A 17,366-nucleotide genomic window follows, 5' to 3' on the forward strand; every position below is an offset into this window, starting at 1 on the left:
GCTGGGCCATGAAGCAGACTTTTCTGGATTGTAGCAAATCACTTAGCAGAAGTGGAAAATGGAATAACCTTTCCTTTTAGCTTTCAGATCATAGAATTTTCTCTGTCCAGGTTCTGTTAGGTGACTGTCTAATTACTAGCAATCATGAGTGATCGTGTTATCCTCAGGACTTTCAGGCATTGTCTGTATTGTTATCCTTTCCTCTTTTCCTAGAACAACTCCTTTGAACAGATCATCCCCATGCCATGCTTGGAAAAAAGAAGTCGTTTTTTCCTACCTAGAGAAATGAAATGGTATTTGGTAGCTTTTAGGAATTCATCCAGACTTTTCATATGACCATTTCTAAAAATTTCTTTTCCCTGACTTACAAATTATACTGTCACCCCCTAAAATTACAGATCATGCAGTCAGGGACTCAGTGGACCTACCTTTTCTATTGGGAGGACTTTTTCTTATCTGAAATCTTCAGAGTATTTATTTGATTCTCTCTACACATGTCCTATCTCCTGATATTCTCACTGCCCAATCACATAACTTGAGTTCTACCACAATAGTTAATGGCAATGAAGAAATGCCATTTAGGTCCCTTTATTTTTGTTTTTCTGAAGATCTTCGCAAGTGTTTGAGTTTCATCTCTCCTTTCTCAGCAAGGATGATATAACCCTCAAAATGTCTATTTGCACTGCAATTTTGAAAATTGATAAGAACTGAGGGTATTACTCATGATTAGATCATGATAAAGGGTTTCTAGCTCCTTCTTCAAAAACTACTCAAGGGCCTCCCTGGTGGCGCAGTGGTTGAGAGTCCGCCTGCCGATGCAGGGGATGCGGGTTCGTGCCCCGGTCTGGGAGGATCCCATATGCCGCGGAGCGGCTGGGCCCGTGAGCCATGGCCGCTGAGCCTGCGCGTCCGGAGCCTGTGCTCCGCAACGGGAGAGGCCACAACAGTGAGAGGCCCGCGTACGGAAAAAAAAAAAAAAAAAAACAAAAAAACTACTCAAGTCATTTCACAAAGCGTGGGAAGTCTTATTTTATTCCTCTGTGTGTCCTAGAATATTTACATCCTCAGATTCCCTAGCAGAGATTTATCAAAGAGATTCCTTTAAAAATCATTGTTTCCTATAAAATGACAAAAGAGTGAATTATATAGAAGTTCACTTTTCTCTACCTTTTTAGGACCTAAGTATTCTTATTGCCAATCCAAAGTTTAATTTTAATCCAATCCCTTATGCTCCTTAAATTTTCTATATTATAAAAAGTCTTCTTATCCTGAATCATACTTCTTGGTATTTCTGTGGTTGACGTAGAGTGGGTTCCTTGCAAAACAGGAGATTTTGAATAAAGACAAGGGACCTATGAAATGAATATGGACTGTTTGGGGTTATGTTTCAAGGGACTATGGAGAAAATTTATCGTAGGTATAACAACATATCCAAAACGGTGGTTTGTACCAGGGATGGAGTTTCATCAGTGGATGTGGTACATCATAAATATTAATGTTTGGTGATTCTTCTTATGTTTTAATCTTAGGCTTTTAGAATGTCCTGACTTGTTTTTTCAAAGCTTGTTCTTTGGATAATAGCTTTAACTGTAGTACAGCCTTATTATTGCCTGGGCTTTAGCTACCATGACCTAATTTCTAACATAAAAGGTTATGTTTTGAAATTTTTTTTTTCCTTTTAGATCGATTTTTCCTGTCCACCCCTCCTTCAGAATCATTGCCTTAGCAGAACCCCCTGTTACTGGAAGCATGGCACAGCAGTGGCTGGGACCAGAATTCTTAACCATGTTCTTTTTCCATTACATGAAACCACTTGTCAAAAGTGAAGAAATCCAAGTGATTAAGGAAATGGTAAGTGTGAGGCCAGCTCTAGCCTGTTGCCTTCAGCTGTTCTCTTTTTAAGGTCTTTGTGACACCTGCTTGAGCAGAGTTGGATATTTTGGGCTTTTTCTCACTGTTAATTTCCAGATTTCCTCATAAGATGGTTCTCAGATGTCAACATTTTTCAAAATCATCTGGAGGGCTTGTTAAATGACAGATTGCCAAGTCGGTGGTTCTGGGATGGAACATGAGAATTTGCACTTCTAAAGTTCTCAGGTGATGCTGACAGGGGCTGGTCTGGGGACCACACTTCGAGAACCATGAATGTAGGCTATCTCTCCGTTCTCCTCATGTGGAAGCAGTTTGGGGATTCCCTTTCCTTTTATATTCAGCCGAAGGTGACTACATTTTAAGTTCCTACTATTAGGAGAGGCCAAATATATTTTAGTTCCTGAGATTTTGTAGAAGATACTAAGTAGTCCTTGTCCCCTCGGGATTGTAATATATCCTACACTTACCTGATTCGTTGTCTTATGGCTTGTAGTGTATGTAAACTATTACTGCAGTGTCTGCCTTAGCCAAGCACTGTGCTTAGCGTGTTTGGAGTTCTAGAGCTGCACTATTCAGTGTAGTAGCACTAGCCACATTAAATCAAATTCAACACTTCAGTTTCTCCGTATTATTTCCAGTGGCCGAGAGCGTAGATAAAGAACAGTGCCATCATCATAGAGAGTTCTGTTGGACAGTACTATTCTGGATCACTAACAATTAACTCTTTACATAAACGTGCTCATCCCCTTTGAGATACCAGAGTGAATGAATTACTTTTAGGTCTTCTGAGCATGGTTGTGGATAAGGGCATAGGCTGTAAAGTCACAGAGCTTGCCTTTGAGTGTCCAATCCACTACTGATTAGCTTCTAGGTCGCGGGTAAGTTACTCAACTGTGGGCTCTTCATCTGAAGGTGAGGATGATGCTACTTTTGTTCTTCTTGTTGTTGTTTTGCGGTACGCGGACCTCTCACTGTTGGGGCCCCTCCCGTTGCGGAGCACAGGCTCCGGACGCGCAGGCTCAGCGGCCATGGCTCACGGGCCCAGCCGCTCCGCGGCATGTGGGATCCTCCCGGACCGGGGCACGAACCCGTGTCCCCTGCATCGGCAGGCGGACTCTCAACCACCGCGCCACCAGGGAAGCCCTGATACTACTTCGTACATCACAGGATTGATTTAAAGAATAAATGAATATGTACTGAATAGAGCTTCAAATTTTAAAAGTTCCAATTACTTAAATGCCCAAAGAAACCCTGAGCAGTTTATTTCTGAAATAGTCACGTGATACCAGTCATTGTTGTAACAACTCCTGCTCTTTTTAAATTAAAATTTGAAACTTGTTATTATTTATGTAAACATTTCTTATTATTCGATACAAATACATATTTAATTAGTTTTAAATTGGTGTACTTAAAAGCAATCAGTGTATGTTTTGGGGCAACTGTTCTTCAGAGTTCATTGATAAATAGATCATGCCCCTCAGGTATGTGGTTGTTTTATTTATTTGTTTTAATGAAGTATAGTTGATTTACAATGTTGTGTTAATTTCTACTGTACAACAAAGTGATTCAGTAATGCATATATATATACATTCATTTTCGTGTTCTTTTCCATTATGGTTTATCACAGGATATTGAATATAATTCCCTGTGCTATACAGTAGGACCTTGTTGTTATCCATTCTCTGTATAATAGTTTACATCTACTAATCCCAAACTCCCAATCCATCCTTTCCCCACCCCCCAGGTATGTGGTTTTAAAGTCCTTGAAAAAATGGACAGCTTGAGCATCTGCCCTTTATACAAGGATACCTTACATCTCTTAGTAGACATAGATATAAGATTACTACTAAATGAAGGAGTCTGGTTTCAGTAAGAAAAGTGTCTAAATTAGAGTTGAAGCTAAGAAAAAAGGATATAATATATGAAAAGTTGCTTACGGGTACACTCTATGCCAGTTTTTAATTGGTTAGAGGCTCCTTTCAGTTTTGTCCTGGTGATGGAATTGTAAACGAAGAGTGGCCTGGTTTTGATTACCTGATTCTTTTTCTTTTTTTAATTGAAGTATAGTTGATTTACAATATTGTGTTAATTACTGCTGTACAGCAAGGTACTCAGTTATACATATATATACATTCTTTTTCACATTCTTTTTCGTTATGGTTTATCACAGGATATTGAATATAGTTCCCTGTGCTATATAGAAGGAGCTTGTTGTTTATCCATTCTATATATGCCAGTTTGCATCTGCTAATCCCAAACTCCCAATCCATCCCTTTCCCACCCTTCTCCCCTTTGGCAAGTCTGTTCTCTATGTCTGTGATTCTGTTTCTGTTTCATAGATAGGTTCATTTGTGTCATATTTTAGATTCCACATATAAGTGATCTCATACAGTGTTTGTCTTTCTCTTTCTGACTTACTTCATTTAGTATGGTAATCTCTAGTTGCATCCATGTTGCTGCAAATGGCATTATTTCATTCCTTTTTGTGGCTGAGGAGTATTCAATTGTATATATGTACCACATCTTTTTCACCTGATTCTTAAAGAGAAAGCAGAGGCAGAAGTGTTTCCTGAGAAGATGAATAAGCAAATTTATCCGCAGGTTAAACATGATACCTATAATCAGAGATTTCAAAAATTATAATTCTAATATTGTTTGATAAGTAGCCATAATTTCTGGTTGATTGATCATATATCCCAATTTATTCTTTCTTTCCTTAATTCTCTTATAAAATAGGTCCCAAATATGCCTCAGGAAGCTTTGGACAAATTGTTATCATTTACACACAAACTCAGAGAGACACAGGATCCAACAGTAAGTCTGGGTTGTTTTCTATAGGATTTTCTGTTGTTGACATGCTGCTGCTTTATATTCTTAGAGTTCAGTGCTTTAAAATCTATTTTTTAAGCTGATATATTTATCCCTTATGCTATGCTTTCTCCTATGTATATATCTTACTGTTTCAATGACTTTAACATTTCTTCCAGCTCCTCATGGCTGGTGTCGTAGAAAGCAACTTTTAACTTTAGGGGAGTACTTGGGTATTCCAGGAGGTTTGGGTCTACTTCTCTGTCTCCTGTGCTGTGCAATCTCATGTATTCTTATGGCTTCAAGTATCACCTCTGTGTTAATGCCTACAACTTTATCTTCAGCTTCTAACTTCTTCTTCCTCATTGATTCTCTATTTCGGATTGTATTTACATTTTGGGATGTTATAGGGGCAGGAAACTTTTGCCTTCTTTTGTTCTAGGTCCTTTGGCTAGCCTAATAATTAAATTGACATGAGACAGTTTAATAGGAGAAAAACAACAAATTTAATTTTGTACATGCAGAAGCCCCATAAAAATCTGAAACTCAAAAAGTGACCAAAGCAGGTAGCTTTTATACCTTTCAGTCAAAGAAACAATAGGATTCTGAAGAACTGACAACACAAAGAAGTCTGGGCTTGGGGTAGTAATTAAGTGAAGAAGAAACAAGGTTTGTTTATATAGCCTTCTCAGTCCTAAATTTCCTATTTCTGGTGATAAGAATGCTTTCTACCCTCCTGGTACAGGGAGGGTATCTTTTTCATAGGAGATTCATTTCCTGCTTTCAGGGGGACAAAGGAGGGTCAGAGCGTCCTTGCACCAGCTATTTCCCATCCTGGTGCCTGGCACATACTAGAAAATTAACAAATGTTTGCTGAGTGCATGAATAAATTAATTATTAATTTATTAATAGATTTCCCTAGAGTTTTCTCTCCCAGAGAACATTATATTTTCGTAAAAGAAATAATTCTTTAAGAGGAAAAATAGAAAATTTATTTTTAATAATTTTTGAAAAGACCTTTCATATTTTTAAGCTGAATTACTATTATTAATCATGTTAATCAAAAAGAAAACCCTTGAGGTGTGCTCTTAAACTGAATAACCATGGTAACTAAGGGAACGTGCTCACATCCTCACCCTTTTTTTGCAAGATAAAACTGCAGTTAGAAATTTGATATTATAAGTGTTAAGTACATTAGGGTTTTTAAATTAAAAGTACATTCTCAATTTTCAGTTGATAATAATATGAGAACAGAAATAGCAAACCCTTTATTCAACACATAAGTGGCTCAACCTAAACTTCTTTCTGATTTAGTCCTGGATGTTATCGCAAAGCATTTTGGTATTATCAACTGATGTGGTTTTGTTTTTTTTTTTTTTTTGCGGTACGCGGGCCTCTCACTGTTGTGGCCTCTCCCATTGCGGAGCACAGGCTCCGGACGCGCAGGCTCAGCGGCCATGGCTCACGGGCCCAGCCGCTCCGCGGCATGTGGAATCTTCCCAGACCGGGGCACGAACCCGTGTCCCCTGCATCGGCAGGCGGACTCTCAACCACTGCGCCACCAGGGAAGCCCTGGTGTGGTATTTTTTAAACTCATGAGAAGTCCTTACTGATCACTGGAATGAAATGTGAAGCCTGAATTCAGTGTCATGTTTGGAATTAGGTTAGAATTTTGTAACCTGGAAAGTTACTGTATGGTTTAATAGGACTCTTGTCATAAAAATCTTCTGGTTGGAGTCATTTGTCATACATTTTCCATGATTAAAGTAGGAATTTTTCATGGTTTCAAATATTAAGATGAGAATTGCTTTCATATTTAACTTCTAATACTTTCGATCGTAGTGGCTGAAATAATCTTATCCTTAATTCTTCCTGCTTTCTCACATCCGTCCTTCTTTCTCATATCCATCAGTTGCCAAGTCCTTTGAAACATTTGTTTGATCCCTTCTTCCCCTTCTTATTGCCAGGAACCTTACTGTAGGACTTTCTCTCTTCATAAGTAGGTAACTGAAGTAGCTTTCTGATTCCTGTCTCAGTTTTCTCTGTCCTTAAACTACTTTGCATATTCCTGCCAGGTTAGTCTTTCTAAAATCATGTTACTAAGTCCTATTGCCTTTAGGAGAAGGGCCAAACTCCTCAACATGTGATTTACGGGTCTTTGATGTTATGGAGCAAGCTTTCCAGCAGGACCCTCTAGCAAAGCTGGGCTGGTTTCCTCACATTCTGCTTGTATTTCCGTTCCTGTTGCTTTCATGCCTTTGTTCATAGCATTTCTGCTACCCATTTGAACATTTTAAGCCCCTATAGCAGTTTTGTCAAGTGCTCCACTTATTTTTGCATTAAATTATATGCTGTTTTGAATTGCGATTTATGCTTTCTTATATTTAAATACTGTCTCCATGTCTAGAATGCAAATTTGTTGAAGAAGTCTGAATCAAATGTTTTGCTTATGAGTTCTTTGTAACTTAGAATGTGCTTTTTAATAGAAAAAAGGATATGTCATAAATGATGGTCATGCTGCTAATCTAGTCCCCAAAGGAGTGTTTAACTCGTGTTGTAGCTGAAATATAATGCTAATAACAGCAGTCCAACATCTCATGGAGCTGTGAAATACACAAGAAAGGAGAAACCAATTCACTTTCTGCTTCCTTGGGATGTACAGAGGTGGGCTTAAGTGAAGTGTTGAAAGGAACAAACAACTAGTGTAGTTTTGGCATCCTCCTACCATCCATTCTGAATCCTTGGTTAATTTAATAGAGTCTCCTTCTCTGTTTCCTCTGGTGCTCAGGGCCACTTTATTGCCCTTGTCAGACTGTGACATTTCACCTTGGTCTCTTCTGTGCCTTCCCCCCCACCACCACCAGTGGACCAGTTTACTTAAAAAGTTCTCCTCTTCTCTTGATTTTCAGTGAAAACCACTATCTTCTAATGCTGATGATCTTAGTTAGACATTAGGCCAATAATAATCTGATACATTAGATTCCTACTAATGTGTAGGTCCCGTTCCCTTCCTCTGTTGGATTTTTTTCATTTTGAAGTGGCTGACTTTCAATAATAATTGCTGGACTTCTCTGGTGGCGCAGTGGTTGAGAATCTGCCTGCCAATGCAGGAGCCATGGGTTCAATCCCTGGTCTGGGAAGATCCCACATGCTGTGGAGCAACTAAGCCCACAAGCCACAACTACTGAGCCCACGTGTCACCACTACTGAAGCCCGCATACCCTAGAGCCTGCGTGCCGCAACTACTGAGCCCATGTGCCACAACTACTGAAGCTCGCGTGCTCTAGGGCCCGCATGCTGCAACTACTGAGCCCATGTGCACCAACTAGAGCCTGTGCGCCTAGAGCCTGTGCTGCACAACAAGAGAAGCTGCTGCAGTGAGAAGCCCGCGCACTGCAACGAAAACCCAGCGCAGCCAAAAAAAAAAACAAAAAAAACTTGCTGCCGTTTGCTGAGCACCCATATGTGTCCAACATCTGCTAAATGCTTTAGAATAATTTTCTAATTTAATCTTCATAACACCTGAAAAGTGAAGGCATTATTATTGCCATTTTAAAGATGAGGAAACTGGGGCTTCAAGAGATTAAGAAACTTGCCAGAATCACACAGCTAATAAATGGAAGACTGATTTGTCTGACTCCAAAGCTTATAAACTTTACTATTACATTATGCTGCCTGCTAAGATAATTTCAAATTCAAGTCAACAAATATTCATTGGTACTTACCATATCCTGAGTTCTATACTGGCAGCTCTATGAATGGGATTTGGAGAAGAGTAAGAACACAATGGGAAATTATTCTGACAGTGTCAGAGAAGGATTCCAAACTGTAAGCTGCCCCCCAAGTGACAACTGGTTGACACCTCTATGATCAGAAGCCTAAATTGTCCACAACTCCTTTTTTCTATTTCAGAAGTCATAGGTTTACTTAAAACTGTAAGTATTTCTGTCCATGTTAACAGTTTGGCTTTGTGTAAGCAGGAAAAAAAAAAGAACAAACAGTTAATTGTACATAAGGGCTATTTGTAAGTCAGGTTCAATCTGTACAATGTAACATCTTTCCTCCATCCAGCCTCCTCCCGCCCCGAAGAAAAACATGTATACACAGTACTTTAATTGAATTTAATTAATAAATAGTTTTTATGGAATTTTTAAAAAATGTCTTTAAGGATGTTTTAAGTGTAAATTGGTTTCTGTTTATTTTATTTGTAATTCATTAACAGTACATATTTATTTTAAGTTTGGCCTTGTCCTTAGGAACAATGAATTCTGCTATGATACCCATCCAAAGGGACTTTCAGCAAGTTGAAACAAGACTCATAACAGCCTGTCTTTGCCTTTTGGTAGGCGCAGTCATTGGCAGCATCCCTTTCTACCAGACAGCTGTTGAGGATTTCTCGTCGGCTGTCACAGTACCCTAACGAAAATCTTCACAGTGCTGTCACTAAAGCCTGTCTTTCCAGGTAACCACATTCTCCTTTCTCACTGAATTCAACTTTCTGGGTCTTTGCTAAAACAGTGACATAAGTTTCATAGTCTGTACTCACAGGTCTGGAAAAAGTTTCAGTCTGAATATGTAGCTATTTCAGCCTTGTGTTCAGTTTTTACAACATATATTACCTTACTTAGGCATAGTAATAAATTAAAGAGATTTTTATAGATGAGAAAACTAAGTCACTTACTCAAATCAGACAGTAGTAAATAAGTAAAAGTAGGTTTGGTATTTGAACGCTGGCTCATGTGTCTTCTGAGCGAGTGCTCTTAAGCACTTAGCACCTCCCAAATTTGCACTGGAACTTTCCATGCTTGGTAGTACTGTCCTGTTGCCCAAATTTGACAAAACTACCATCTTTTCAGTCTACACTAATATTTTTCATGCTTGTTTGGAAATTATTAATAAAACATCAGCTTATATAATTTCCTTACAGAATCATACTTGCATGAAACTATTTTAAAAGAATAATAAGAAAAGATTAATAGCAATGTCTGATAGACCTGGAGATTTCTTTTAGACTCTTTTCATATGATCTGGTAATTATTTTTATGGTGGCTTTAACTGTTGTCCATTCATTCCTTGATATATTAAAGGAATTAAAAGAGAATCTATATTCAGCTTAGGAGGATCTCTAACTGCCCTCTGTAAGTTTTCAGCTTAGTGGACAATTTTTCTTGTAGTTAAAGTAAGCTTCTTATGTTGCAGCTTGAATTTGTTCTGTGGTGAAACGAGGCTAAAATGAGGTTTGTTTCCAGTGTCTTTGGGGTACTTCTTTGAATAACTAATAATTATGAGAAATAATAAAGTTGATTCTCCTTCTCTTTTAAGTAGATTAATATTAGACTTCCAAATGAAAATTAGAAAAAAAACATGCTTCAATTGCCTATTTTTTAGGCTCATGAACTGAAGATATTATTGGGTTGGCCAAAAAGTTCGTTCTTTTTGGGCAACCCAATATATACAGAAAGATAGATTCATTATCTACCCAGTGTTTCCTTAGTCAGAACTTGGTTATAGATGTGTATTAATAGAAGTAAATAGTCAATGCCAAGTAATACAAACAGTTTCAGAGCCTAAGGGAAAATAATACTTTGGAATGAATGAAATAATCATACACAAAGCATTCTAGAGACCGTTCTAAAGAGCAAACAGTGAAAACAAAACAATTCACTTTGAGTCTAGTGTAATCTTGATACCTAAACCAGACAAGATAATGTATGAAAGGAAAATTATAAATCAAATTCATAGAATGTGTACAAAAATCCTAAATGAAATCCAATCGTAGCTAAATATATATATATATCATGTATATTTATATGATATATATAATTTATTTATATATATAAATAAATTATGAGCAATTTGGAGTTATCTCAAGAATGTGCAGGGTTACTATTCTTTTTTAAAATTCACCATATTAACATATTACTGAGAAGAATATCATTTTAATAAATCAGTAAAAAGGACTGGATAAAACTCAACAGCCAAACTTAAAAACAAGCCAAAGCAAAAATAAGCAAAAAATATTCTTAGTTAACCATGAATGGACGGGAAATTCTTTAATCTGATAAAGGGTATCTACTAAAACTATATAGTGAACATTCTTATGGTAAAATACTTGGCTCATTCCCTTTAGAGTTAGGAACAAAACAATAATGTCACCTTTCTATACTTTTGGATTGGCTAAAGATTATATGATTGGCTACATAAAACATTCAAAAGAAGCTACATATAAACTACATATTAGAACAAATAAAATATAATGAGATTACTTATGCACCCAACTCAGTGATATTCCTATATTCCAGCAAAAATCAATAAGGAAGTCTAAGTTTTAAAAATAATACCATTCAAAATAATAATAGAAAGCTTTGAGTATCTAAGAATAAATCTAATGAGTGACATATAATGCTTTTATGGAGAAAAACATAAATCTTTATTAAAAGCTGTAAAAGATAGCTGTGGGAAATGGGAAACTGTACTATGTTCATGAAAGGGAAGATAAGTATTGTCAGGCTGTTTGTTTCCCCCCCAAATTGATATGTAGATATAATTTGGTCAAATACAACCAAGGTTATATTGAATTGGACAAGCTGATCTCGAAATTAATATAAAGGGCCAATAATATCCAAAGAAATTTTGAGGAAGATTTAAGTGGTGTGCTTTCTCCCTCAGATATCAAGATCCATTATAAAGTTATATTTATTTTAAGTGTGGTATCGGTGCTAGAAAAGACAAGTAGACCATTAGAATAGACTACAGAACCCTGAAACTGCCCCACATATTTCTGGGAACTTAGTATATGTTAGAGGTAGCATTATGAATTAGTGTGGGAATGGATGGACTTGTCGATAAATGGTTAAAAATAAAAAATATCCACTTTATTCCCATACAGAAATGTAAAATCCAGATATACGACAAAAACACTGTAAGCCATTCTGCAAGTTATAAGCCACAAACTAAGAGATGTTTCACAAGATTTCTAATCTCAAAAGGACAGCTATTCAGGAACTATAAAGTATACAAATTAATGAGATAAAAGCATCACCCCTAAATGGCAAGAGGATTAATAGATATGCAGGAAAAGTTAATTCAGATAACAAACAAACATTTGAAAAGATGCTCAACTTACTATTGATCAGGGAAAATGACATTTAAAACAATAATCAGCTATCATTTTATACTTTTACAATCTTTACCTGTAAAAATAGCATTTTCCATGAGCAGAAGGAAATGGAATTTCATGACTGCTGTTGGGATGGAAGTCTTGTCAGTTTGGGGGTGATCTTACAGTATCTTTATGCCTTAATACATTAATACTCTATGAATTGACAATTCTACTTCTTGTTAATCACCTTAGAGATAGATTTATATGTATGTATAAGGAAGCATGTAGAAGAATGTTCATTGCATCATTATTTGTAAGAATGAAAAATGGGAAACAACCTATCAGTCCATCAGTAGGGAATGAATATATAAACTGACATATTCATATAATGAGGTACTATACAGCAGTTAAAATGAAGTAGATCTACATGTATCAACAGGTATGGATCATGACAACTTAACATCAAGTCAAAAGTTTGAAAGAGGAGATTTTGTATATGATGCCATTTATATAAAAGTTTAAATACAATAAAAGTGCAATATATTTTTTACTCACACATATGCAGCAAAATAAAAATATGGACAAGAAAGGTATACACCAATCTCAGAGTAAGAGTTAGCTTCAGGGATAGAGAGAGATGAATAGAATACTTAATATACTGTAATTTTCTGTATGCTTAAAGTAGTTCATGGTTAAAACTATTTAAAAACTAAAAAATACATTCCATATTCATACACATATTTCAATGAATCAAATAATGCATTTTTCCAGTGTTATCAGCTGAACACAGTAAAATTCTATTTTGTTACCACCCCATGACCCTTTGCAAATAGTAAAACAGCTATCTTGTTTATATATCATATGTTGACTTTAGCAAGGCTACAGAGTCAAAAGCCTTTTTATTAACCTTCTCTTTAGGATAGCACAATGGCAGGAAGGAACAACAAAAAACATTTCATAGAAAATTTTTTTTTTTTTTTTTTTTTTTTGCGGTACGCGGGCCTCTCACTGTTGTGGCCTCTCCCGTTGCGGAGCATAGGCTCCGGACGCGCAGGCTCAGCAGCCATGGCTCACGGGCCCAGCCGCTCTGCAGCATGTGGGATCTTCGCGGACCGGGGCACGAACCTGTGTCCCCTGCATCGCCAGGCGGACTCTTAACCACTGCGCCACCAGGGAAGCCCATAGAAAATTTTAAAACAAAAATTAATATGATTTATATTCATGAAGTCTGTTATTAAGCAGGCAAAATCAAAAGAAACTCTCTAGCCTAAATCTGTTAAACATTAAATTTATTAAATATTAGCTTGGCTCTTTTATGTTTTTAATTTAATTTTTAAAATATTTTTCATTTATGTATTGTTTATGCCAGTTGAGTTCTGACTGGAACATTTCTTCATCCAAGGGAATGGCTCCCTAAGCACCTCTCATAGCCTATAATATGTGCATCAAGCCTTGGAGCTAGATGCGTAATTCATTTTAGATAGTTGAAAACCTAAGAGGCCAAAAGGAAGAAAACTTAGAAGGTTATGAAGATATCAGGTATTCTGTATTCCAAAAATTACTTTATGGTGGAAGAGTTAACTAGGAATCCCTATAAAAAGAGTTTTACTCCATTCAAGTATTTTGCATTACATTAAATTATTTACTTTTGGAAAATCTTGGGGTGATGATCCCTTAGCATAGAAATTTGGGGCAGAGTTATAAGAATTTAATCAGAAATGAAGATTAACTACCTTTGACGTTGAGGTTAAGAGGAAATTTTCCATTCATCAAAAACTTAGTTTCTATACAGTATTTTTCAAAATTCCCTTGTGACATAAAATGAATAACAACTATATAAAATTTCCACTGTTTAAGTTATTAGCTAATTAATTTTTTTAAGTTATAAGCCTGCTAGAACTAATACACAGTGTTAAATGAGTATAATGATAATTGTGGATGTGAATTTTTTGTTTTCCTGAAGAATGATTTTGTTTGCAGGAAAGACTGTTCAGGAATTTTTGGCTTAAAAACTGCTGTTCAGCTTTTTGTGTTCTTTTTAAACATTTTTATTGGAGCATAATTGACTTACAATGGTGTGCTAGTTTCTGCTTTATAACAAAGTGAATCAGTTATACATATACATATATCCCCATATCTCTTCCTTCTTGTGTCTCCCTCCCGCTCACCCTCCCTATCCTACCCTTCTAGCTGGTCACAAAGCACTGAGCTGATCTCCCTGTGCTGTGCAACTGCTTCCCACTAGCTATCTGTTTTACATTTGGTAGTGTATATATGTACATATATACACTACCACTCTCTTATTTTGTCCCAGCTTACCCTTCCCCCTCCCTGTGTCCTCAAGCCCATTCGCTAGTATGTCTGTGTCTTTATTCCCTTCTTGCCCCTAGGTTCTTCATGACCATTTTTTTTTTTAGATTCCATATATATGTGTTAGTATACGGTATTTGTTTTTCTCTTTCTGACTTACTTCACTCTGTATGACAGTCTCTAGGTACATCCACCTCACTACAGATAACTCAGTTTCGTTTCTTTTTATGGCTGAGTAATATTCCATTGTATATATGTGCCACATCTTCTTTATCCATTCATCTGTCGATGGACACTTAGGTTGCTTCCAAGTCCTGGCTATTGTAAACAGAGATGCAATGAATATTGTGGTACATGACTCTTTTTGAATTACGGTTTTCTCAGGGTATATGCCCAATAGTGGGATTGCTGGGTCATATGGTAGTCCTATTTTTAGTTTTTTAAGGAACCTCCATACTGTTCTCCATAGTGGCTGTATGAATTTACATTCCCACCAACAGTGTATGAGAGGTCCCTTTTCTCCACACCCTGTCCAGCATTTATTATTTGTAGATTTTCTGATGATGGCTATTCTGACCAGTGTGAGATGGTTCCACATTGTAGTTTTGATTTGCATTTCTCGAATGATTAATGATGTTGTACATTCTTTCATGTGTTTGTTGGCAATCTGTATATCTTCTTTGGAGAAATGTCTGTTTAGGTCTTCTGCCTATTTTTGGATTCGGTTGTTTGTTTTTTTGATATTGAGCTGCATGAGCTACTTGTACATTTGGAGATTAATCCTTTGTCAGTTGCTTCATTTGCAAATATTTTCTCCCATTCTGAAGGTTGTCTTTTGGTCTGTTTATGGTTTCCTTTGCTGTGCAAAAGCTTTTAAGTTTCATTAGGTCCCATTTGTTTATTTTTGTTTTTATTTCCATTCCCCTAGGAGGTGGGTCAAATAGGATCTTGCTGTCATTTATGTCATAAAGTGTTCTGCCTGTATTTTCCTCTAAGAGTTTGATAGTGTCTGGCCTTACATTTAAGTCTTTAGTCCATTTTGAGTTTCTTTTTGTGTATGGTGTTAGGGAGTGTTCTAATTTCATTCTTTTACATGTAGCTGTCCAACTTTCCCAGGAGCACTTATTGAATTGGCTGTCTTTTCCCCGTTGTATATTCTTGCCTCCTTTATGAAAGATAAGGTGACCATATGTGTGTGGGTTTATCTCTGGGCTTTCTATCCTGTTCCATTGACCTATATTTCTGTTTTTGTGCCAGTAGCGTACTGTCTTGATTACTGTAGGTTTGTAGTATACTCTGAAGTCCAGGAGCCTGATTCTTCCAGCTCCGTTTTTCTTTCTTAAGATTGCTTTGGCTATTCGGGGTGTTTTGTGTTTCCATACAAATTGTGAAATTTTTTGCTCTAGTTGTGTGAAAAATGCCGTTGGTAGTTTGATAACGATTGCATTGAATCTGTAGATTGCGTTGGGTAGTATAGTCATTTTCAAATGTTGATTCTTCCAATTCAAGAAAATGATATATCTCTCCATCTATTTGTATCATCCTTAACTTCTGTCATCAGTGACTTATAATTTTCTGCATACAGGTCTTTTGTCTCGTTAGGTAGGCTTATTCCTAGGTATTTTATTCCTTTTGTTGCAATGGTAAATGGGAGTGTTTTCTTAATTTCACTTACATATTTTTCATCATTAGTGTATAGGAATGCCAGAGATTTCTGTGCATTAATTTTGTATCCTGCTACTTTACCAAATTCATTGATTAGCTGTAGTAGTTTTCTGGTAGCATCCTTAGGATTCTCTATGTATAGTATCATGTCATCTGCAAACAGTGACAGCTTTACTTCTTCTTTTCTGATTTGGATTCCTTTTATTTCTTTTTCTTCTCTGATTGCTGTGGCTAAAACTTCCAAAACTATGTTGAATAATAGTGGTGAGAGTGGGCCACCTTGTCTTGTTCCTGATCTTAGTGGAAATGGTTTCAGTTTTTCACCATTGAGGATGATGTTGGCTGTGGGTTTGTCATATATGGTGTTTACTTTGTTGAGGTAGGTTCCCTCTGTGCACACTTTCTGGAGCATTTTTATCATAAATGGGTGTTGAATTTTGTCGAAAGCTTTCTCTGCATCTGTTGAGATGATCATATCGTTTTTCTCCTTCAATTTGTTAATATGGTGTATTACATTGATTGATTTGCATATATTGAAGAATCTTTGCATTCCTGGGATAAACCCCACTTGATCATGGTGTATGATCCTTTTCATGTGCTGTTGGATTCTGTTTGCTAATATTTTGTTGAACATTTTTGCATCTATGTTCATTAGTGATATTGCCCTGTAGTTTTCTTTCTTTGTGACATCTTTGTTTGGTTTTGGTATCAGGGTGATGGTGGCCTTGTAGAATGAGTTTGGGAGTGTTCCTCTGTCTGCTATATTTTGGAAGAGTTTGAGAAGGATAGGTGTTAGCTCTTCTCTAAATGTTTGATAGAATTCGCCTGTGAAGCCATCTGGTCCTGGGCTTTTGTTTGTTCGAAGATTTTCAATCACAGTTTCAACATCAGTGCTTGTGATTAGTCTGCTCGTATTTTCTATTTCTTCCTGGTTTAGTCTCAGAAGGTTGTGCTTTTCTAAGAATGTGTCCATTTCTTCCAGGTTGTCCATTTTATTGGCATAGAGTTGATTGTAGTAATCTCTCATGATCCTTTGTATTTCTGCAGAGTCAGTAGTTACTTCTCCTTTTTCATTTCAAATTCTGTTGATTTGAGTCTTCTCCCATTTTTTCTTGATGAGTCTGGCTAATGGGTTATCAGTTTTGTTTATCTTCTCAAAAAACCAGCTTTTAGTTTTATTGATCTTTGCTATCATTTCCTTCATTTCATTTTCATTTATTTCTTATCTGATCTTTATGATTTCTTTCCTTCTGCTAACTTTGGGGGTTTTTTTGCTCTTCTTTCTCTAATTGCTTTAGGTGTAAGGTTAGGTTGTTTATTTGAGATGTTTCTTGTTTCTTAAGGTAGGATTGTATTGCTATAGACTTCCCTCTTAGAACTGCTTTTAATGCATCCCATAGGTGTTGGGTCGTCGTGTTTTCATTGTCATTTGTTTCTAGGTATTTTTTGATTTCCTCTTTGATTTATTCAGTGATCTCTTGGTTATTAAGTAGTGTATTGTTTAGCCTCCATGTGTTTGTAGTTTTTACAGATTTTTTCCTGTAATTGATATCTAGTCTCATAGCGTTGTGGTCAGAAAAGATACTTGATATGATTTCAATTTTCTTAA

At 36.5% G+C, this 17,366-nt stretch overlaps 1 protein-coding gene across 4 annotated transcripts in view; it reads left to right on the forward strand.

The window, feature by feature from the left end:
• VWA8 (von Willebrand factor A domain containing 8) overlaps positions 1–17,366 on the forward strand; it is a 369,162-nt gene that overhangs the window by 133,582 nt on the left and 218,214 nt on the right. For all 4 annotated transcript variants that reach the window (XM_082602373.1, XM_082602374.1, XM_082602375.1 and 1 more), the window contains exons 15-17: positions 1,683–1,851; positions 4,609–4,686; positions 9,027–9,142. In XM_082602373.1, coding sequence (XP_082458499.1) covers positions 1,683–1,851; positions 4,609–4,686; positions 9,027–9,142 — 363 coding nt within the window. The remainder of the gene's footprint in view (positions 1–1,682; positions 1,852–4,608; positions 4,687–9,026; positions 9,143–17,366) is intronic.

The sequence above is a fragment of the Mesoplodon mirus genome (assembly GCF_964341445.2).
Source record: "Mesoplodon mirus genome assembly, chromosome: 17".
NCBI classification, from domain to species: Eukaryota; Metazoa; Chordata; class Mammalia; order Artiodactyla; family Ziphiidae; genus Mesoplodon; species Mesoplodon mirus.